The sequence below is a fragment of the Leptodactylus fuscus genome, chromosome 4 (genome assembly GCF_031893055.1).
Source record: "Leptodactylus fuscus isolate aLepFus1 chromosome 4, aLepFus1.hap2, whole genome shotgun sequence".
NCBI lineage: Eukaryota > Metazoa > Chordata > Amphibia > Anura > Leptodactylidae > Leptodactylus > Leptodactylus fuscus.
The window spans coordinates 159,106,253-159,121,278 of NC_134268.1; the positions used below are offsets into that span (position 1 = coordinate 159,106,253).

Genomic DNA, 15,026 nt, shown 5'->3' on the forward strand with positions numbered 1-15,026 from the left:
ACCGGCGCATTGTGCGGGAGGAGGAGATGAGACAGGAGTTGGAAGAGGAAGTGGTGGATGATGAGGACACTGACCCGACCTGGACAGGGGGGATGTCAAGCGGGGAAAGTAGTGTGGATGTTGAGGCAGGTGCAGCACCAAAAAGGGTAGCTAGAGGCAGAGGCAGAGGTCAGCAGCTTAGGCGAAGCCAGGCCACACCCGGAATCTCCCAAGATGTTCCAGTTCGTACCCAGCCCCGAAAAACTCCCACCTCGAGGGCACGTTTCTCGAAGGTGTGGAGTTTTTTCAAGGAATGCGCCGAGGACAGATATAGTGTTGTCTGCACAATTTGCCTCTCGAAATTGATTAGGGGCTCTGAGAAGAGCAACCTGTCCACCACTTCAATGCGCCGTCATTTGGAATCCAAGCACTGGAATCAGTGGCAGGCAGCAACGGCAGGACAAAGGCTGCCTGCCGTTCACGCCACTGCCACTGCCTCTGCCACTGCCACTGCTGACTGTGCTGGCAATGCACTCCAGAGGACAAGCCAGGACACCACTTCATCTGCCTCCGCCACTTTGTTGACTTCCCCCTCATCCTCCCCTGTTCCTGTCTTATCTCCTTCTCCTGCACCATCAAAGGCACCATCAGGAGCTTCTTTACAACAACCCACCATCTCTCAGACATTGGAGCGGCGGCAGAAATACACTGCTAACCACCCACACGCGCAAGCCTTGAACGCCAACATCGCTAAACTGCTGGCCCAGGAGATGTTGGTGTTCCGGCTTGTGGAAACTCCCGCCTTCCTGGACCTGATGGCAACTGCGGCACCTCGCTATGCCGTCCCTAGCCGTCACTACTTCTCCCGGTGTGCCGTCCCCGCCTTGCACCAGCACGTGTCACTCAACATCAGGCGGGCCCTTAGTTCCGCGCTTTGCACAAAGGTCCACTTGACCACCGACGCGTGGACAAGTGCATGCGGACAGGGACGCTACATTTCACTGACGGCACACTGGGTGAATGTAGTTGAGGCTGGGACTGCTTCCCAAACTGGCCCGGTGTACCTCGTCTCCCCGCCTAACATTCCTGGCAGGGACACGAGAAGAACACCCCCCTCCTCCTCCTCCTCCACCGCCTCCTCCTCCGCCACCGCCTCCTCCTCCGCTGTTAGATTGACCCCAGCTACGAGTTGGAAACGTTGCAGCAGTGGCGTTGGTAGACGTCAGCAGGCTGTGCTGAAGCTGATCAGCTTGGGGGTCAGACAGCACACTGCCTCCGAGGTGAGGGATGCCCTCCTCGATGAGACGGCAATATGGTTTGAGCCGCTGCACCTGGGCCCAGGCATGGTCGTTTGTGATAACGGCCGGAACCTGGTAGCAGCTCTGGAGCTTGCCGGACTCCAACATGTTCCATGCCTGGCCCACGTCTTCAACCTAGTGGTGCAACGTTTCCTAAAGAGCTACCCCAATGTTCCAGAGCTACTGGTGAAAGTGCGGCGCATGTGCGCCCACTTTCGCAAGTCGACAGTAGCCGCTGCTAGCTTAAAATCTCTCCAGCAACGCCTGCATGTGCCACAACACCGGCTTTTGTGCGACGTCCCCACACGCTGGAACTCAACGTTTCAGATGTTGAATAGAGTGGTTGAGCAGCAGAGACCTTTGATGGAATACCAGCTACAAAACCCTAGGGTGCCACAAAGTCAGCTGCCTCAGTTTCACATCCATGAGTGGCCATGGATGAGAGACCTTTGTGACATCCTACGGGTCTTTGAGGAGTCCACAAGGAGGGTGAGCTCTGAGGATGCGATGGTGAGCCTTACAATCACGCTCTTGTGTGTTCTGAGAGAATCCCTGATTGACATCAGGGATAACTCAGATCACACAGAGGAGTTAGGGATAGCATCCGATCCGTCACAGCTGGAGAGTAGGTCCACACATCTGTCCGCTTCATCGCGTTTAATGGAGGAGGAGGAGGAGGAGGAGGAGGAGGAGGAAGAAGAGTTGTCCGATGATGTGATGGTGATACAGGAGGATTCCGGGCAACTTCGAATCGTCCCATTGTTGCAGCGCGGATGGGTAGACATGGAGGATGAGGAGGAAATGGAGATTGAACTTTCCGGTGGGGCCAGAGGAGTCATGCCAACTAACACTGTGGCAGACATGGCTGAGTTCATGTTGGGGTGCTTTACAACCGACAAGCGTATTGTCAAAATCATGGAGGACAACCAGTACTGGATCTTTGCTATCCTTGACCCCCGGTATAAAAACAACATCTCGTCTTTTATTCCGGTAGAGGGGAGGGCCAATCGCATCAATGCTTGCCACAGGCAATTGGTGCAGAATATGATGGAGATGTTTCCAGCATGTGACGTTGGCGGCAGGGAGGGCAGTTCCTCCAGTAGGCAACCAAGTTCTCACCGGTCCACACAAACGAGGGGCACACTGTCTAAGGTCTGGGACACCTTGATGGCACCCCCTCGCCAAAGTGCCGCCACGGAGGGTCCTAGTGTCACCAGGCGTGAGAAGTATAGGCGCATGTTGCGGGAATACCTTTCCGACCACAGCCCTGTCCTCTCCGACCCCTCTGCGCCCTACACGTATTGGGTGTCGAAGTTGGACCTGTGGCTTGAACTTGCCCTATATGCCTTGGAGGTGCTGTCCTGTCCTGCCGCCAGCGTCCTATCTGAGAGGGTGTTCAGTGCAGCCGGTGGCATCATCACTGACAAGCGCACCCGTCTGTCAGCTGAGAGTGCAGACCGGCTCACTTTGATAAAAATGAACCACCACTGGATAGAGCCTTCATTTTTGTGCCCACCTGTGTAAAGCACCCCAACATGAAACTCCATGTCTGTACTCAACCTCTCCAATTCCTCCGCATCCTCATACTCATCCACCATAAGCGTTGCACAATTCTGCTAATACTAGGCTCCCTCCACCCTGATTTCCCCCAACTCTGCTGGTTAGAGGCTCCCTCCACCCTCATTTCCACCAACTCTGCTGGTTAGAGGCTCCCTCCACCCTGCTTTCCCACAACTCTGCTGGTTAGAGGCTCCCTCCACCCTGCTTTCCCACAACTCTGCTGGTTAAAGGCTCCCTCCACCCTGCTTTCCCACAACTCTGCTGGTTAGAGGCTCCCTCCACCCTGATTTCCACCAACTCTGCTGGTTAGAGGCTCCCTCCACCCTGATTTCCACCAACTCTGCTGGTTAGAGGCTCCCTCCACCCTGCTTTCCCACAACTCTGCTGGTTAGAGGCTCCCTCCACCCTGATTTCCACCAACTCTGCTGGTTAGAGGCTCCCTCCACCCTGTTTTCCCACAACTCTGCTGGTTAGAGGCTCCCTCCACCATGAATTGGTCCAAACTGGGCTGTTTAGAGGCTCCCTCCACCATGAATTGGTCCAAACTGGGGTTTTTAGAGGCTCCCTCCACCATGAATTGGTCCAAACTGGGCTGTTTAGAGGCTCCCTCCACCATGAATTGGTCCAAACTGGGCTGTTTAGAGGCTCCCTCCATCATGAATTGGTCCAAACTGGGATTTTAGAGGCTCCCTCCACCATGAATTGGTCCAAACTGGGGTTTTTAGAGGCTCCCTCCACCATGAATTTGCCCAAACTGGGGTGTTTAGAGGCTCCCTCCACCATGAATTTGCCCCAACTCTGCTGGTTAGAGGCTCAATCCACCCTGATTTTCAAAACAAATGTTGGTGCCAACCTCAACTTACTACAAGGGCCAAATTCACTGCTGGTGACAAGCTCTCCTCACTGCAAGTGCCAAATACACATGTTTCAAGGTGTTTTCCTACTGTCAGAGAGGTGGTATTGAGTGTGTAAAGTGTGTAGTTGTTAGGCTGTGATGTTGGGGTAATAGAGGGTCTTTGGTGTGTTAGATGCCCCCAGACATGCTTCCCCTGCTGTCCCAGTGTCATTCCAGAGGTGTTGGCATCATTTCCTGGGGTGTCATAGTGGACTTGGTGACCCTCCAGACACGGATTTGGGTTTCCCCCTTAACGAGTATCTGTTCCCCATAGACTATAATGGGGTTCGAAACCCGTTCGAACACACGAACATTGAGCGGCTGTTCGAATCGAATTTCGAACCTCGAACATTTTAGTGTTCGCTCATCTCTAGTAAACATCCAATGGCCAAATGAAGTTCCAGGCTTATATACTCAATGCTACAACAAAGAGCTGACTTTGGACATCTTTGACTATGTAAGCCTAATAGAATTGACTGGCATAGCTATTATTCTGTAAGGTTTTTCTGTATCTATTTTTCATAAAGACTTAAATTTCCAGTTGAATCCTCCAATAACACCCTATGGGTCATCTATAGGTAAGAATGATATGAATTACATCATCACCCATTAATACCATATTTCACATAGGCAAATCTGGTATATCAGGGAAATACACTACATCGAAACTGCAACACCAAGAAGGACAAGAAGAAGGACAAGTAGTTGGTGTAAGATCTGCGCGTGATTACATTTTCAAGCAGCTAATGCCGATCTTTGGCATCTTGTGCTGCCTCCTGTCCATTACAATGCCAGTTATGTCCACATGTAGGAGAGAATCCTTGAACTGAAAGGCCTTGGTTTGTCACTCTGGAAGATCACTATGCGTCTAAGCCGAGATGTCAGTGTGTCCCAGTGGATGGGAGTACAACAACGAAAGGGAATGACAGCAAGACATACATGGAGGTGAACCTCTGCACAGACATATTGTCTGAAGAATGACGTGTAGTGCTCCATTCTGTACTGCAAACAGAAGTATTACATGAAGCTCCTGGACCCCAATGATACTGAATAAATCGACATGTTTTATCATTTGCATACTATTAATATGTCTATCGATCCTCAGATCACTGAGGACAGTCTTGTCAGCAAGGTCGCAGTCAAGTAAGAGTTCAGGGAATGAGGACTGAGGGGGTTCATTTTAGAGATAGGTGTGGGCCCTAGAGGTTCAAATCATATCAATTAGACATTTAAGGCATAATCCTGTGGCTAAGGGAAAACTCTGTTAGGGATAACAATGCAGGAAATATTTTCCTGTCTAGGAAAATCCTCTGTAAAGTAAGCAATATTGTCTCCAGAATGGTCACTGATACATTGTAGCAAACTATGAGGTATAGATAGGGACATACAGTGCTGATGTCTTTAGCTCTCAATGGATTGCTTAGCCTTGATAAAATCTTTTCACACTTTACTATATACCACCAATCACACACTAGGTGGCGCTACATGTTAACACAAAACAGAACTATAAGTAATGGGGAAAAATTATCAATAAAATACAGTAAAATGTACATCACATGTCCGCAATTCTGCAATTCAGAGACTGTCCATGCCATGTGTGATCTACTGCACACTCTTTTTATTCTGTATTAAACATTATTAATATTCGGAATAATAAGTGACTATGGCAATGTTATGTCGCTCCTTAAGAAAGATAAAATTGATATCAGCTTAAAAAATGTCTCAACAAGAAACAGTACAAGTTACTTGAGACTTCTTTAGCCTATCTAAAGCTGAAAGAATCTTAATCTGAAGTCTGTGGATTTTTAAAGGATCACTAGATATACTTTATAAATTCTGTAGTCTTGATTTGTAGAAAAAAAAAAGATTTTTATTTTTAATAACTCTTAAAAGAAATGTCCTTCATTTATTAACTTAGGGAACAAACTACAGTTGTCTTAAGGTTCATCTAGCATGTAGGTCAGAAGGAGTATGTTGGGAGGGTTTCCTAATATATATTTCTGAGGGATGTTTCTATACATTTCTCTCTTTTGATTATTTATATAGCATCATTATCTTCTGTAGCACTTTACAGTTATTGTTATTACTGTCTCATATAGGGCTAACAATCTACATTTCCTATCAATATGTCTTCAGAGTATGGGAGGAAACCCATGCAAGCACAGGGAGAATATACAAACTCCATTAGGTGGATTCAAATCTAGAACTCCAGCGCTATAAGGCAACAGTGCTAACCCCTGAGCCACCATGTTAGTAGGAAAACATACCATGCAGTATACATTCTTTTAGTGGACACCACTATATAGAATACTTCTATATAGAAGCCTAGTGTATACGTGGTCTGGTCACCAACAGACAAAACACTCTTTCGGCTTCTATTGTGGGTGGTAGTTGATGGATAGGTTCAACAATGAAAAAATGTTATTCAGAAAAGGGATCTGTAGGTTTCACAGCAACAGTAAGTAGAAATCTGGCAGGTATGGTATACTTGCATTGGCTTAGACAGTACATAGCATAGGCAGGTAACCCATTGCAATGGACAGTAGCAGTCTAATTCAAACATGTCCTATCCATACACTGCAGGAAGAAGCTGTAGTACAAAGTGTCAGAATCTCAATTATAGTTGCTAGTTTGGCAGCAGTTTCAACTTTTCAACCTTGCAATACAAAGGATAATAGCAGGGCCAGCCTTCTGGAAATCGCAACTCAAAGCCACGGTGAAAATGCCAGTGTTTCTGGAGCTATAATTGACATGCTGCAATTCACAAACATTTCCGCTGCAAATATTTTTCTGCAATTTGTGGATGTGATTAGCCATCCATTTTGTTCTGTGTTTTTTCTACTTGGGTCTTTGGCTGTTTTTGCTACAGCTGCAGGATGTCTGTTGCAGACATGACCTTGGTGGCATTGGGGTGCATTCACACAGAGAAAAATAGCGCTGAATTTGGTGTGGAATCCTCTGCAGAAAAAGGAACACATTGAAGTCAATGGGAGTCTTTTTTCAGCGCTCAATCTGACGTGGATTCCACACCATATTCAGCACCATTTTGTTCCGTGTGAATGCACCCTTAACGTTAACACAATTTAGTTTTATGTCTTTGTTTTTGGCACAAAAATAATTTTACAATAATTTTATAAGAATCTCTAATCTCTAATGTGGAGCAATAACAATCTGTCCCTTACAATTTTAATTTTTTTTTATTGACAAACGTATTAAAGCTATAACTTCACTTTTCTGCAATTTCCTATTTCTTTCCCATGCACAGTTTGGGCTTCATATCACAATCATATTTCATCCGGTTTATTGCATGGCCATCACAGCAGTGCAGAGTAACATATGATTTACTACCACCTGTAAAATGGCTGTCACTGAGGAATTACTGTCAGATCTCCAGACTTCCAGCTCTAAATGCAGAAACCTGCCTGTTTATTGCTATTAGCACTGGGCGACCTTTCACCTTGGGTGACATAAATCTGATATAAATAAGATGACATCAGCGTGACTCTCATAGGACTCATTGTGGTAGAGTTATAAAAAATGTAAAATAATCTATTTCCTATAGAAACCAGTCAAAGCTCAGCATTCATTTTTCAAGAGCACCATAAAAAATAAAAGCGGTGCGGTGATCGGTCGCTGTAGACAACAAAGACAGTTTTTCTTTTAGACAGGTTATTAAATCCGCCCAATTGTCTGAAAATATTCTATTTCTCTGATGAAAGTTGGTTCTGTCAGATGATTTCTGCGTCTGTCTCTGTATCGCTGAGCAGGATATGATAGAGGGAGAGAAGTTAAGCTCTGTGATATATACCTGTAGCTTATATGATTTGGAGCAGGACTTCGGAGTAAAACAGCCTATTCACCAAGTTCCTCAACCTGTGCTGTCTGTGATCTGGAGCAAAATATGACATGACCTTAGGTTTTCATAGATTGGACTCTTAAAGGATGAATTGGCTCCATAGAAGAAAAACATCCCAAACGGATCTGTTAAAGCTACATAAGAGCATCAGCTTAGCCATGTGAATAGAGTGTAAGACCAGATACGTGGACCCCATATTTTTAGTCCATGTGTACAATTGACTGAATGTGGACAACACTTAAACCCACAGTAATATGCTATTCCACAAATTGCACAAGCACTACTCTAGTCCTTTTACAGAAGAGAACATGAACTTGGAGACAACTGTTTCCAATGGCTTCACAGTCCAGCGGCTCCACACACCTATAGATTGAATACATGAAGCAGCTGAGTGAGCGCCATAGCAGTGGGATTTCTGCTGTTTTAGGGTTGGTTCACACTAGCGCTTGTATTCCGTCCGCAAGGTGTCCGCATGGAGACACCCCCGGACGGAATGCGATCGCAATTGCAAGCGATGTGCTTGGAAAGCACATGGAGCCCATAGACTATAATGGGCTCCGTGTGCTTGCCGCGCATTGCTCGCACAAATGAATTGTGAAATTGTCTATAGGCTCCGTGTGCTTAACTGCACAGCGCTTGCATTAGCGTTGGTATTCCGTCCGGGGGGTCTCCATGCGGACTCTTTGCGGACGGAATACAAGCGCTAGTATGAACCAACATTTAGGCTAAGGCATAGCGGGCCGCAACAGAAAGGCACTGCGGGAAAAACTGCATCAAAAATGCAGCACAATTTTTTGGCAGCGTTTCTCACAGAAAGTTTGAAGAGGTTTCCTCTGCAGACTTTGTGGTTCAATTAAACCTATAGGCAGGGCTGTAACTTGAGGGGGTGAACGGTTTTGGAAATTGCAACATTGCTAATGCACATATTTTTCTGCAATATGTGGATTCCCATCCACTTTGCAGGAACTGTAAAATGCTGCATTTTTTGCCACAGCTTTTCTGTTATGGCCGAAATGTGTGTGTATGCCATGTGGGGCCATGGCCTAAGACACACTTTTGTGTGTGTGTGTGTGTGTGTGTGTGGGGGGGGGGGGGGGGGCATTCAGCAGTGCCAGACTCCTGACTCCTAGAGTGCTTCACCCCAATCTTTGAGAGAGCTGTGTAGCTCTGCCCATGCATGTGCGATGGGTAAGTATCAGCAGTTATGGAAATGTATTGTAGTATAATAAACTACTCTGTAAGGCAGGATTTCCCAATCTTTTCAGACTCAAGGCACCTCTGGAAAAAAAAATTCCTTTGGGCACCCTTACCAAATAACTTTTACCATAAAACAAATAAAAAAGTTTGGAAATTTTTTGGGTTTTTTTTAGCACGGTTTTAGAATTTAAATTTGTTTCACTCACTTAGTTGCCTCCGCAAAGCATCATGCTTCCCAGTGGCCCAAAATATGGTCCTCCAGTGGCCCAACACATTGCGATGTTCCCGAAGGCACATAATAATTCTCCTCAGTGGGTCTCAAGCACCTAATAATGCACCCCACTGCCCCCCAAGCAAGTAGTAATGCTCCCCAGTGGCTCCTAGGCAAGGAGTAATGTTCTTCAATGGTTCCAAGCAAGTAGTAATGTCTCCCAGTGGCCCCAACACATGCAATATTATCTCCCCAGTGGCCCCCAGGCAAGTAATAACATCCCTAAGTTGCCCCAGGCAAGTAATAATGCCCCCATTAATTCAGAGACAAATAATAATGTCCACCAGTAGCGACCAGGCAAGTGGTAAAGTCCTCCAGTGGCTCCAAGGCAAGTAATACTGTCTTCCCAGTAACCCCCAGGCAAGTAATAATGTCTCCGAATAGCTCCAGGCAAGTAATAATGTCCCCCATTAGTTCAGAGGCAACTAATAATGTCCACCAGTAGGGGCCAGGCAATTTGCAAGGCCCTCCAGTGGCCGCAAGGTAAGTAATAATGTCCCTCAGTAGCCCTTAGGCAACTAATGTTGTCCCCCCAGTGGCCCCCAGACATGTTATAATGTCCCCCAGTAGCTCAGATGCAAATAATAATGTCCACCAGTAGTGGTGAGCCATGTTTCAAGGTCCTCCAGTGGTCCACAGACAAGCAGTAATGCTCCCTAGGGGGTCCTAGTTAAGTAGCAATGTTCTTCAATGGCCCTAAGGCAAGTAATATTGTCTTCCTAGTAACTTCCAGGCAAGTAATGTCTCTCAGTGGCATCCAGGCAAGTAATAGTGTGCCCCATTAGCTTCAAGGTAAGTAATAATGTCTACCAGTAGCGACCAGGCAAGTGGTAAGACCCTCCAGTGGCCCCCAGTAGTGACTATGCAAGTAGTGACATATTCCAATAGCCCCAGGAAAGTAATAATGTCTACCAGTAGCAACAAGGCAAGTAGTAAGGTCCACCAGTGGCCCCCAGGCAAGTAATAATGTCCCTCAGTTGCCCCCAGACAAGTAATAATAATTTTCCTGCTGTGACCCCTCGACAAGTATCAATAATGTCCCCAGTGGATCCCAGACAAGTAATAATAATATACCCCTATGGTCCCCAGGAAAGTAATAATAATGTCCTATTGTGGCCCCAGGGAAGTAATAATAATATACCCCTGTGGTCCCCAGGAAAGTAATAATAATAGTACCCCGTGGCTCCATACTGAAGCTGTGTTATATATAAATAAGAAGCAAACAACCTTACCCATCCTCATTCCCCAGACGCTCTTCGGCTCTTATCTGTAGCTCATTTCAGTAGATTTTCTCCAGGCATCACTAGCAGATACCTGAGCAATAGACTCTGCTCTACCATTTTATTTAAGGATTCAGTTAAAAGGAGATGTGCTGCAATTTTCCCTCTGGATTGTCACGGCCTACCATGGGGGGTCATAATGGCATCCCTGCCGCGGCACCCTAGTTGAGAATCGCTGTTGTAAGAAATGCTGTGTGCATATACTGTGTGAAGCAGGTTGTGTATATATAGCAGGGCTCTGTGTGACATCCAAGGAATATTTAATGGGTAGTTAAGTATTTTATCTATATTTTGCTGTCTAAATATTGGGTGTGTCTTATAGTTTGATATGTCTTATAGTCTAAAGAATATGGGTAAGTAACCCCAAGTTTGATCATCTTTCTGGGTGCGATAGTCCAAGCATACCCTTAAAGATAAAATAATCCTTTAAAACGTTAATCCTTTAAATACTCTGGTTGCTCTCCTCTGCATCTGCTTTTTTATGTATAGATATATAGATGAGGGGCAACACACTGGCTCAGTCTTGGGTTCGAATCCCGCCAGGAACAACATCTGCAAGGAGTTTGTATGTTCTCCCTGTGTTTGCATGGATTTCCTCCCATTTTACAAAGACATACTTAAATGAAAAAAAAAATACATTGTGATCGCTATATGGGGCTCACAATCTACAAAAAAAAAAAGATGTATAGATGCTGCACGAGTATAGATTGGTATTGACTAGCTTGCCACTTCGCCTCAAATAATCTGCACTAGGAAGGATGGATATAAAAAGCATTAAGCTGCTATAAAAGAAATGAAATCCACCTATAAAAAAGAGGCTGAAGATAAGCGAAAGATTTGAGCGAACTACAAAAATCGACCACACCAGCTGTCCTTGATCATATGTACAAGGTTACCGAGAAGGATAATGCGGCGGCCAAAGAGTCAACAGTTCTTGATTTAAAAGGAAAAGGTTTTTCTTAAAGAAGCCATTCTAAGAAATGATTAATAAAATAGCTCATCGGGTAAGAAGACAAATTGTATGTTTGATGGAATGCTAAGGAAGCCTAGATACCGGGCCAGGGGGCTACATTTATTGATTTGTATGGAATTCCGTACAGTATATAAATGAAAAGAAAATGAAATATGACTCTCTAAGTAAAACATACATGAAGAGATACATTATTAGAGGTTACTGATGCTATCAGACTATTCTAAGGATTATTCTATTTTTTGCCATTTTTCTCTGTAATCATTGGATTAGTATTCACAGAGTACTGTCCACTTACCCATAATGCATCTGAACCTCTCTCCTGCAAGGTCAGCATACTTCTCTCAGACGCAGCTGGTGAGGTCAGAACACTGGCCCTGGACTGCGGCCACTCGTACAATGCCTCCGCCTGCTCGCCTTTGCTTTTCTTCCTCTTAATAATCTACACAATTAGATTTAAAGCACGTTTTAAGACAAAATACTTCATAAAAACTAGATGTCAACGATAATGATTAAACTTATCCACATGCTAGAAAAGCATCTGAGGCTTTACAAATACAGCAACTATGACGGATCATGGATGGCCTGTGGTTTTATATTAAGCTTATATTAATTCCATCCACATATTTTCCAGGATAAACTAAAAATTCAGGAGTGGCCGAGAGGAGCCATAAAAATACATAACAATAATACTCACCTACCCTAGTTCTCCCCGATTCAGACCAGGACTGGCTACAAGTGCTAGAAGAGGGTCATGTGACCATTGGAACTAGTCAATGGCCTTAGTGGTCACATGTGTGGTACCTATAGTTGCAACAGTCAGGTGAGAACAGAGTATGGGCCGCCTCAACCAAGCACTGAGGATAGATGAACATAACTTCTTTTTTTATTTTACACCTTCCCTGACCAATCCTGAGTTTTCACTTTATCCTATAAAAATCATTTAGGAATTCATACACTCTCTATGTGATGATATATAATGCTGAGGTACTGCTCAATAATCTCCATTGCTTTGTAAGGGGGCATTCACACTACTGCCACTGTCTGCCCCGGGGAACCTGGACAGGGTACAGCTTGCCAGTGATCACTGACCATTATTAAGCGTGGGCTACATAACAATTTGGGCAGTAACACTTGTCACTTGTTAATTTTTCTAACTTGGTTATGTGATGAGTGGCATGAACAAAAGCACTCTATAGCGACAGCTTTATGGATGATACATGATTATGTTGCACAGTAAGCAAAATGATCAGTACATGACCAACCAGATATCTCTCTAACTTACTAGAGGTGCATGTTTTTTTTGTTTTTTTTTACTGCACCTCCATACGTCTTCGCTTTTGTTCGGAAGCATACAAAAACTTTTCTGTCAGATTACGTATGATTCATGCCATATAGTACTCCTATTCTTTTGGAGAGAATGTGTCAGCAGGAATATCAGTATCAGACTAATGGAAATAGTTGTAGGTAGGCTTCTGCACAATGTTTTTCTTATTCTGTATTGCAGTTCCATTTTCATGGCGCTGTAAATGAGTTGAAAAGTTCTTTAGAGGCATTTCTTCTCTTAATGGGTCCTCACTCTCTCCTAATTACCCTCCAGCTCCTCCATTCATTGTGTGATTGACATATTCCTCTATGCTGTATCTGCAGCTAGGACAGTTATCTAGAATAGAGAGTCAAGCCCCAGCAGGAGAGGACACGCCCTTTTTAACTAATTTGCATAAAAAACAAAATGCTGATTTTTATGAAAATGGAGCTGAAATGCAGAATAAGAAAAACATCTTATAAAACTGAGAACCCGATCTACAAGGTGCTTTCATTAGTTTGCTAAAGATTTTCTGCTGACATATTCCCTTTAATAGAACTGAAGATTGTATGTACTATCATATAGCTTCCTGCAGTTATAATAGCTCAAAACTTGCTAACAAAACACTTAGAAATTCACTTAGCCTTCCTTTGTTGTTGTGGGAACATAGCAATACACAATATTATATAATATCTAAGAGTAACAAGTCTGATAAGGGGACTTTCATACCACCATTGTTAATGTCCTTTGCTGTCATCCATCATGAGTAGACAGCAACGGATATTAACTGCAGAAACTAAGAAACATGACGTAAGAAAAGTTCTATCATTTTATTTTTTTTTTACATTAGAGTGAATGTAAACGGACACCTGAGGGGACTCTTTCTGCGTCTGTCATCTAATGTACATTACGCTCACCCTGTGACATATGAAAGCAACGGACATTAATAATAGTAATGTGAACTCACCCTTACTGTTATCATTTGCTTTTTCCACTTTTTACAAATAAATGTATTAGTGACAAATAAAAAGAAGTTACTTTTTGCATAGTTTCCTACTTTCCTGAACGCATCCATGGAATAGCAGAGCAATACACTCACCTTTTGTACAATGGTAGTAGCCAATTCCTCAATCAGTTCCTCCTTGTGCTCCCGCAAATAGCAAGCCTCATTCTGTTTGTCCTGAAGGGAAAGAGAACATTTATGAATAAGTCACTGCTTTATGAAATCTAGGACACAATACGAGATTAACCCACATCTCTCTGCAGGGCTTTGCAAGGTCATGACTCAATTCCTGGATACTGACTGCTGCTTCCATCCTTAATGACACAAAAAGGCATTGCAGCCAGATAATTACAATTTCAGATTTAGGCCTCTTACGAACACACACAAACACACACACACGCGCACATACACAGACACACATACACACACACATATACACACATGCGCATACACATACACATACACACACACAAATATAGACACACATGCATACACATACACAAACACACACGCACATACACAGACACACATACACACACATATACACACACGCGCATACACACACATACACATATACACACACATACACACATATACACACACATTCATACACATACATACACACATATACACACATGCATTACTAGCCCCTCACACCCTCACCTATCTCTTTTTAGCCTAGAGATCCCGCCCATTAGTAGCCCCTTCCACCCACCCCGTTTCCTTAGCTAATCTATTCTGCCCACTGCTAGAAGACAGGAAGACAGGGAGGAGCCATTCCCTGGACATAGGAAGGCTTGGTAAGAATTGCAGGGGATAGGGGAGGGGAAAGAGTGATGGTGACATTCCAGAACATCACCGGATTATCAGAAAGTGTCCCTGGAGCAGTCAAATGGGTAATTAAACATTTTTTAAAAATTGAAGTAAATTAGAAGTTATGTGGGTGGAGGGACTTTAATCTAGGGGATAATTATAGGTTTATCCTGGGCAACCCCTTTAAGGTGTCTCTTCACAATATGGGACAAGTAAATGATGCATACCAGTTGGGGGGCCGCTACAAATTTTGCCTTGGGGTGCAGGTTCATCATGTTACATCTCCGCATGAGACAATGTAATAATATTGTATGTCTTCTGCCTCTAGAACCACAGAACCCTATATTTAGTATATAGTGCAGTGTGCACCATCTTTATAGTATTGGAGTTAATAAGTTAATAAGAGTACCTTTGGGTTTGACTTCTAAGAAGTTTAACCTGCATTACAACCTACCTGCAGTTAGTCGCCTATCTATTATCCATTCTCGAGATAAAATATATTGAAAGCATTGCATTCAATAAAAACATTTAACCATATACAGTAGTTTCCAAGGGAAGAATGTTGTACACTAAGGGTGCTATCACACTTGTAGGTTTT

At 44.1% G+C, this 15,026-nt stretch overlaps 1 protein-coding gene across 2 annotated transcripts in view; it reads right to left on the reverse strand.

The window, feature by feature from the left end:
• Positions 1-15,026, reverse strand: part of MYRIP (myosin VIIA and Rab interacting protein) — a 346,219-nt gene that overhangs the window by 75,148 nt on the left and 256,045 nt on the right. For both annotated transcript variants that reach the window (XM_075271252.1, XM_075271253.1), the window contains exons 7-8: positions 13,712-13,792; positions 11,605-11,748 (exon numbers count right to left, since the gene is read on the reverse strand). In XM_075271252.1, the coding sequence (XP_075127353.1) occupies positions 11,605-11,748; positions 13,712-13,792 (225 nt within the window). The remainder of the gene's footprint in view (positions 1-11,604; positions 11,749-13,711; positions 13,793-15,026) is intronic.